Here is an 8,914-nt window from a genome sequence, read left to right as displayed (position 1 = left end):
CGGCGGTAGGAGCTAGACGAGGGCTGAGCTCGTCTCTCTTCAGCCGTCGCCGTCCTGGACCCAGACCGGCGGGGGAGGATATTGATCAAACGCCTCTCCCTGCATTCCAACGTGCTGAAACCTGCTGATGACAGCATCCACCGCCTCACCAAACAGGCCAGTAGGAGAGAGGGGCACATCCAGGAGAAAAGCCTCCTCCTTCCCCTGGATGCCCGAGAGGTTGAGCCACGATGCGAGGGTGGGAGAAAGATAGCTTGCGAGCGCTTTCTCTCCCCAAGGCATCGTTCCGTTCTCTTTAGCCATGCTGCTTAGTTTCTGTCACGCTGCTGTAGTCCAGCAGAGGGGACACAGTCAGCCGTGCAGAGCAGCCTTTTTTTTTTGGTCTGTTCCTCTCATAGCTGGGCGCGGTCTTATGACGTTGGCCCGGCTCCCGGAAGTCATCCTCCATGATGCTAAGCACGTCTAGCTCCTCAGAATCAGACTGTGCAAGCCTCTCCAAACTCATACCTCGGGCAGGAGAAGCCGAGAAACGGACTCCCGAACGGGGAAGAGAGGAGGCGGAGTCAGCAGACGAGGAACGTAGCTCGGAGATGTAGCGCTGGGCGCCCCATGACCGGCCTGCTGAATAGAAAAAGGCTAATGTGTCCTGTGTGCCGGCGTGCTTATATACGCCTCCAGTTACGCCGTCACACGCTACCGTTCTAGCAACACCAATAGGATTGGAGTAGTTTCATTCATGTTTCAGCCCTGCCACGCCCAGAGGCGTTCCCATAGTGTCGTCACAGACACAGTTAGAGTTCCCTCGCAGGGGAACCATTTTTCCTCTTACCTGGTCCTTCTCCCAGTAACTGAGAGCAAAAGGACCCAGCGGCAGACAAAGCGAATGGAGAGAGGGCAACAGCAAACAACGGGAGTATGAGAAGTTGAAGGTGTCCCCATGCTGAATCCAGTTGGACCAGTTGGAGGTGTAACTGCAGCTGAGGGTATATCTGGTCCTCAAAGAAGGGAACTTGTTTGAAGGTGGCAGAGGACAGAAAGCCAAGGGGAAGAGAACAAACCAGGACATGCACAAAACCACTGCACACAATATTTGGGAGAGTGCATAATATTTCCAGGTGACTAATTCACACCCTAACCGAGCACTACCAGTGAAGAATGACCCAGTTCCTGTAAACTAATGAGTCTGGGGGGGGGGGCGGTTAAACTCCAAATACTTTATATTTCATCCTGAGGACAGCAGTATCTGGTTGACTCTGGAGGCTCATACTGTCTCTTGGTGTAGTTAGGTGATGGAGTCTTTTGCTTAATCCGCACTATGTCCTGTTTATGTCCACACAGCCTTTAAAACACCAGAGAGCATTGATGGTTAAACCACAGGCAGAAACTTTTTTTAGATGATGAGGTAACTGTCGTGGCAAAGACAAAACCTGTTTTGTCTAGTTAGAGTGAGATGAATAGCAATTCAATTCTCACGGTTTTCATGCAGTTGATACGCAGATTGAATACTTCTGCACAAACCTCACAGGGACACAGAGAGAAGTCTAATAATAATCATACTTTATCCTTAGTCAACATTCACTCTTAGGTTATACTTAACTGTGCATATTCTTCATTATGTTTTGGCAGCTACAACAAGCACATGAGCATTTTAACACACCAATTCCCATAACAGAACAAAGCACACTGAAATCAATTTAAGGTTTTTATTGCCACGAGCTCAGGACGAAACAGTCAACAAAGATCCAGACAAAATCTATACTTGAGTTACAACAGTAATTAGAGCTCTAATTACAAATGACACCCAAAGTTAAGATTTCCAACATTTAAAAATGTATTATTTCAAAAATGATTTTCAATAAAACTAAACTAATTTCCGTCACTAATTCATAATATAACAACATTATATACATTTTGTAATAATATATATAATATTGTGAATATTGTGAAATTAAGTATTTAATCAATCCAACATATTCTCACTCTTTTCTGGGGACCTGATAAAGCTGTAAAGGGCTGCTGTTCCCCAAAGTTGACTTAAGGTCTTTTAGAAACAGATGAACTACAGCAGTGTTAAAATCTGTGGTTATTTGTTCTCTAATAGGTGACATTGAACTATAGATAACCATTTCATTCCAGTTCTTTGTAAAAATGTCAATAATTTTATTGTGGATCAGTGGGTGAAATGTGAGTGAAGAAATTATTTTCACTCCACGGGCCACATGTTGGTCTTTTCTCAGATTAACTGAATTTTCTGCCAGTTTCACAAGTTTGTGGAGACACGATTGAATATCATCTTTTGGTTTGCTTCTTTGTTTTGTGTCTTTAATATCTAAGAGTGTCCGGTAGATACCACATTTTAAAACATCTTTTCTGAAAAATGTACTGTCCAGTTTGAAAGGGATTTTCTTGCATGTTTGAACATATGGATAAAAACAGCTGCTGGGACTTGAGATGTCAGAGAACTTGAGATCTGCAAAATAATTTGGACCCGTTAGTCCCCAAAACTTTGTGAACGCCACATCAGTAAAAAATCCATATTTACTGAGCCACTGATCAGCCATCTCTAAAAGTTTAAACATACATGGCTCAATATGTTTTTCTCTCTTCAAACAAGGACTGTTGAGAGTATAAATTAAAATATGCCGCACATTTGTTCCGTTGTTCAGTAGAAATTTGTCAATTTGTCGAATTAAGCTTTCCTCACTGTGTGATGTAACTTCAGTGGAAGGAGAAGCAGAATTTTTCCTCTTCTTGTCTCGATAACATGGACAAACGCCCTGAAAATGCTTATATTTACCATTTTTCATTATAATAACAGCAAATGCATATTGTTTGCCCCCTTTATGTTTCTTGTGGTAATATTTCAGCCAAAACTCCATATGTCTACCTGCAGGCACTGCATTAATACCTAATACATTTTTTACATTTGAAAATAATTTCATTGTTCGATTAAAAAGTTCCTTTTTGACACAATTTGTTTGCTTTTTAAAATTGTCTTTTAACCACAGAAGATTTTTTTGTGTACAAAAGTCTGTCTTATACCTACAGTACTGAAATCAAAGGGGCTGTAATTTGGTAAAACAAGTGCAGCCTGTAAATCTTGTAAATTGGCTGTTCTTGATATCATTGAAGGTAAATTACTGGCATTTCTAACTGGGCTCAAATTGTTTTTTACCGGAATTGCAATAAGGTATAAATTTAGGTTTCTGAAAGAATGCAAATGAAACATATTTATATTGAAGTTAGGTAACTGAAAATCTTCATCAAAATAATAGTTTTGAAAAATGTTGTTCTCCAGCCCATAGAGATGATCCTCCTGCTGCTGGTCCTCTTCCCTGGATAATGAAAAAGGGTGAACTTAGTTTAATTCACACGACAAAATCTTGTGCTTAACATTATATTATTTAACCTTTCAGCTGCAATGATCCCCATAAACTGAATACATTCAGCTACAACTGTAAACTGCCAACTGACAAACTTGTCAAAGACCAAGTGAACTCTGTGGTTGTGTTGGATTGAAAGATAGGCCTATTTCATATTCAATATCCTCTCCACTGGTTGGACATTGGGATGGACAAAGCATTATAATACTGCTCAAGATAGGCTAAAGGAGTTCAGTAGAACAACACAGCCGAGAGATACTGTCTTCTCAAGAAAAACAAAAGAATCAGTCGATTCATGACATTTACTTTAAGTGACAACGCCCTCTGCAGTCGTAGTAAATATGATAGGAGCAGAAGAAGTCTGGTTTTAATTAAGTGACAAAGTCTGTGTATGGAGGAGGTCAGGCTGAATGGATGAGTCACCAAAAAGTTAAACTTGAACTGCCCTAACTTCCCCTAAACTTAAGACAATTCACTGTAACCCAATCTATCTTTCCCTAAACCCAACCAAGTAGTTTCTATGCTTAAACCGTAACCATATCATCATAAAAAGTAGGCTATTTAATTTTTTGACAGCAGTTCATTTTAAGATATGGAAGGAATAGACAAATGATGCTAGGCCTATAGGATAGGCCTATATAACACGTTTGTGTTGTTCTTCACCAAGTTTGATGTATTTGACTAGTTAGTTGAAAAAATAAATAGGTAAGATCACAGAAACCCCAAAGGGCATGAGTATAAATAAATCATGTTAAAATAGGGGTCATTATTGAAGCATGCTTAATATTAATTACTGTAATATTATTATCCTATTTAGAGTTATAATAATGGGCTAAAACAGCATGCCATTTCTGGAGTTTACCTCTGGGGTGTGAAGAGCTGCACCTCGGTGGAACTGGTTGAAAACATCTCTTCTCTCTCAAGCATTTCAGGAACTTGTTGTCTGCTTCTGTCCGGCTTAATGAGGGAAAAAATCGATTTATTGGTAAAATGGTCTGTAGCCTATACTGTGTTCCAACCACTCAAAGCGTTTCACTACACCTCGCCCCATTCATACACTTTAATCTGGCACTGTGGCACAGCCTTGGGGAGTAAGATGGGGTTCAGGAACACTTCGACGTGCAGACTGAACTGCCTAATTCCCGAGTGGGCGACCGCTCTACCTCTAGCCTTCCCAAATATTAGGCTACACATATAAAATTGGGTCCAAATGATGTTCTTACAAGAAGAGAAAACGAACGTTTGTTAAAGATTTCTTGATGTTGGTTAACAAACGTGTTGTTTAAATTTAAAGTGTAGAGTATAGTTACCTGCATGGCTTGGGGCTGCAGACACTAAAGAAAAAACATTTGATTAGGAGGATAAAAAGATAATTTAATTTAAAGTAGCATATAGGCCTAAACGTTTGTAGCTTTTGCTTTAAATTTGGTCAGGATTCGGCAACTTAAGGCTACAGACAAAACACCCTGCATGAAAAACAGAAAGCTTAGCCAATTTGTTCAAAATAGTCGCGACTTACCAGAATGGATCCGCTAACCCCATTAAGCAGGGGTTGACAGATGTGTTCTAGAGGATATTTAAAAAACGTAAATCTTACTATTCCATAAGATCCTGTGTTTTTTTCAGAAATCCAGTAGATAACAGACCTGTCAACCCCTGCTTGATAATACGTTTTTCTTTCTTGCTTTCTTCTTTTTTATGTTGTGTAGCCTTCTTCCTTGAAGAAAATTTACTTAGTTTTTGTGTGTTCCTGTGTTAACCTAACCGGCTTTGGCTACTGAAGTAGTCAATGTTTGATGGAGTTCATAGATGTGTGGCTGCTTATAAATCTTCCCATGGCCAATCATTTTGGAGAATCTGCTGTCGCGTGCCATCTTTCGTTACGGAGCTACAGAGGCTGGACTGATGGGATTTTGATAGTAAATTTCGAGCAGCACACCACAAAGCTTGTTCAATCATGTTTTTATCAAAAATTCGATCTATGTTAACTTTTAAGGACACCGAGACCATTTTACATGCCTTCATCTCATCACGCCTTTTCACCTGTTTAACCCAAAAATCTATTGATCGACTCCAGACTGTCCAGAACTCAGCTGCCAGGCTTTTAACCAGAACAAAGAAATATGACCACATCACCCCTATTTTAGCTTCACTACACTGGCTCCCAGTATGTTTTAGAATTGACTTTAAAATTGTATTGATCACTTTTAAAGCTCTTCATGGCCTCTCGCCTTGTTATATTTCTGACCTTTTAGTCCCATACACACCAGCACGAGATCCTCGGCCAGAGGTCTGTTGTCTGTTCCAGAGTCTCGACTGAAAACTAAAGGGGACAGAGCGTCGGCTCTCTTTAGTCCCTTCTTTTAACTCTTTTAAGTACCTTCTTAAAACATACTTTTATAGGAGAGCCTTTTCCCGATCTTATTTGACTTTATTTTGTCCCTTTTATTTTATTCTGCTTTACTCATTTTATATTTATCTTAAACGTGTATTTTAGTCTTTTCAATGTTTTCTTTCTTGTTTCTGTATTGCTTTTTGGGGTATTATTGTCTTTACACTTGTTAAAGCACTTAAACTTTTTGAAAAGTGCTCTACAAATAAAGATTATTATTATTATTATTATTCAAGTTTAAAGGGTGGAGCACCCATGTGTTAGAAATGACAGTGTCAGATTGACGAGACCCTCCTCATCCGCCTTTACCTCCAGTTTCTCACTGGTTGTTGTTCACTGATGGGCTGAGACATGATTTAAAAGTAAAGGGAATTTTATTCAGTAAATGAAAAAAAGGAACTGAATATGGCTGCTGAGAGGGAAAATGACAGTGTCAAATCGACGAGACCCTCCTCAACCTCCTTTGCCTCCAGTTTCTATCAGGGGCAGCGTCTGTGGGTCCTTCCACTGAGCTCATCAGAAGTCCCGCTCCACATCTCATTCAGATCTTCAGCTGTTGCTATTCACCCTGCACCACCACCAGCCTGCATCAGGGGGCATTCCTGTAGGCCCGTGATGTGGCCACGACGAAATACTAGCCGACCTAGTCCTACCTTTTCACATTTTTCTATTGTGCACACTATGTCAAATAAATTAATTGAACGACTCTTTAAGCTGCTCTTTCAATAAAGTCCCTCGATCATAACTGAAATAATGAATGTCTGCCGTATTTTTCATTCTTATGGGATTTCAACAAGTCAGTACTTGAGACTTGAATGCTTTTAAATGTGAAGTCCTATTTTTTTTCCCCTGAGCATGAAAAATCTCAAATCATTGTTTAGGCAAATATGCAAAGAGAAGCCCATATACTCTCATACATGACGTCTTAAAGGGAGACTGATGGAAAGTAGGCTATGTAAGTTATCAGCTACACCACCTTGGGAATTGAAATACCAACAAGAAAAAATGTACAGCCAGATAACTATAAGATTAATCTCACTGGTTGTTGTTCACTGATGGGCTGAGACATGATTGAAAAGTAAAGTGAATTTTATTCAGTAAATGAAAAAAAGGAACTGAATATGGCTGCTAAGAGGGAAATGATTCCCCAAACTAGGGACAAAAGGTGTTATTAATATGTTTTACAGAAAAAAAAGGAAAAAAGAGGCCAAGTCTGGTAACAAATATCCAGGGGTGCCACCATGCACTCACCACTAAAGTTTCTTCACAGAAACCTATACAGATACACACACAGAACAAAACAGAATTAGTTTTTTGTCCCAGTGCCTTTAACCAAACCATGCAGTGAAGGGACCTCACTAAAGATGACTAGCCTCACCAATCAGAAGCAAAACGAGATAAAAATGGCTTAAAAGGTGTACATGAATGGCAACTGAAGTCAGATTCTCACTGGAAGTTAAACTAGAGCTGTTTCTTTTCCTAGTAAAGCCTACTGTAAATATTTCCCTCTTGTTTCATTTACTGTGAAATCTGCACGTTATAATCTTTCACTTTTGTTTGTGTAATTCACGTTTATTGTGCAACTATGGGTGCAGTCTTACCAGAAGTGGCATGATGAAACCATACACCGGTATGTTGAAACTCTCTTGCATGATACACTGAATTGAAGCAATGGCTTATAAACAGATTCTTAGTTCTCAGGCTCCCTCTAAAATTGCTCACATATGTTAAAAAAATTAAAAATCAAGTAAGTAAAATTTGAATCTAAGACATAAAACAGTGCAGAACTTAAATGATAGAAATCAAATATAGTTCTGTAGACAAGTGTACTGGTAAAATGTATACTGATTTAAACAGGTTACGCAATATACATATTGAGAAAAGGCACATAAATAGATAGCCAATGATTATAACAGCTTGTAACAGGTAGTAAAATAAATAAATACATCTACTATATACTGTGATGTGTACTGGTATAAACAGGCAGGGCTAATAAATGAGATGTACAGGTTGTAACCAGGCAAGTAAGCAGGTACAGTAGGTTATGTGACGGGGCTCTTTCACTGTAGTCATAGAAGAGCTTTCTGTGTTATGAGGTAGGAGGAGGAAGAAGAAGAAGAAGAAGAAGGAGGAGGAGGAGAAGAAGAAGAAGATGAATACTTTATTACTCCTGCAAAGGGGAATTCAATGTTTTTTCACTTATTATAATTCTTATCTACTTTATTAGTAGTGATGTCTGTACATTGTGTCTCACTACCTTTTCCCTACTGTGCAGTGACACTTTGCCTCTTTATGGTTACATCTCAGAAGCCAGGATAGAGCAAAGCAATATGGAAAAAAAGAAACCAAAACCAAGACCTGGAGTCTGTGAGGAATCATTTTCTCATCCCTGTGCTGTTGTTTCAGATGTGGAGGGAGTGTCAGACCAGGCTGTGTTTCTAAGCACACTTTGGTTCTGGGATGGGCTCTTTGGTTGCCAGCCTCTGCATTAGGCCTGGTTTCCTCAGAGTGCTCTGTGATGAGAGATTTCAAAGCATGAGTCTACTTCAGCACTCATTACTGCTGTTTGCACTGTAAAGCTAGTGTGATCCAGTAGGGGGAGACAAAGCCCACCTCAACTGTCAGCAGAGTTCCAAAACGATATGTAAACAAAATGTAAATAGTAACTTTGACTGTATATTTAGTATGTGTGAGCTTGCTTGCCTTGTTCATTCTTTGAAATCCACATAATGTTTAAATCATCTGTGCTTATTTTAATTCTTACTCTTGACAAATCCCACGCTCTGAAACTGGCAGACACTCGGACTTCATCAGTATGGACTTGACAAGTGGTGATTTTTGTAGTCTATATTTTTAACATAATTACTCTCCCCCCGTCCTTTCTTAGACATTTTTGGCTCCTCTCCATCAAAAAGTATATAATCTCCAGAAGCCATGTCAGAAGCCTCCTTTCCTGTTTTAACAAACTACCATCACTGACAGCAACCACTTAAATGCTCGTCTGAGAACATTTTGAGCACTCTGTACTCAGGTTCAGGGCAGTGCAGAGACCTCTGGAAGGGAAGGTGCTCAAAGTATAAAAGGGGCACATTGAACAAGGATCTAGGGCTGCTCTCAAAATATTGATACAGAAATATCT

General features: G+C 39.6%; 1 protein-coding gene across 1 annotated transcript; it reads right to left on the bottom strand.

Moving 5' to 3' along the window:
- Nucleotides 1–1,689: 1,689 nt before the first annotated feature.
- Nucleotides 1,690–5,182, bottom strand: LOC119888142. The gene is made up of 4 exons (XM_038698600.1): nucleotides 4,903–5,182; nucleotides 4,694–4,717; nucleotides 4,246–4,340; nucleotides 1,690–3,335 (listed from the first exon to the last, which is right to left on the bottom strand). The coding sequence occupies exon 4, from the start codon at nucleotides 2,940–2,942 to the stop codon at nucleotides 1,977–1,979; it is 966 nt and encodes a 321-aa protein (XP_038554528.1). The 5' UTR covers nucleotides 2,943–3,335; nucleotides 4,246–4,340; nucleotides 4,694–4,717; nucleotides 4,903–5,182; the 3' UTR covers nucleotides 1,690–1,976.
- Between the last annotated feature and the right edge of the window lie 3,732 nt (nucleotides 5,183–8,914).

Source organism: Micropterus salmoides, unplaced genomic scaffold (assembly GCF_014851395.1).
Source record: "Micropterus salmoides isolate LMB-PRFRI ecotype aquatic unplaced genomic scaffold, ASM1485139v1 Ms_hic_scaffold_5, whole genome shotgun sequence".
Classification (NCBI taxonomy): domain Eukaryota; kingdom Metazoa; phylum Chordata; class Actinopteri; order Centrarchiformes; family Centrarchidae; genus Micropterus; species Micropterus salmoides.
The sequence above is the reverse complement of the archived record's forward strand: the minus strand, read 5'-3'. Positions and strand labels throughout refer to the sequence as shown.

Bases quoted from the DNA above. Each gene is read 5' to 3' on its own strand.
- LOC119888142 (XM_038698600.1), bottom strand. From the start codon at position 2,942: ATGAAATTATTTTCAAATGTAAAAAATGTATTAGGTATTAATGCAGTG.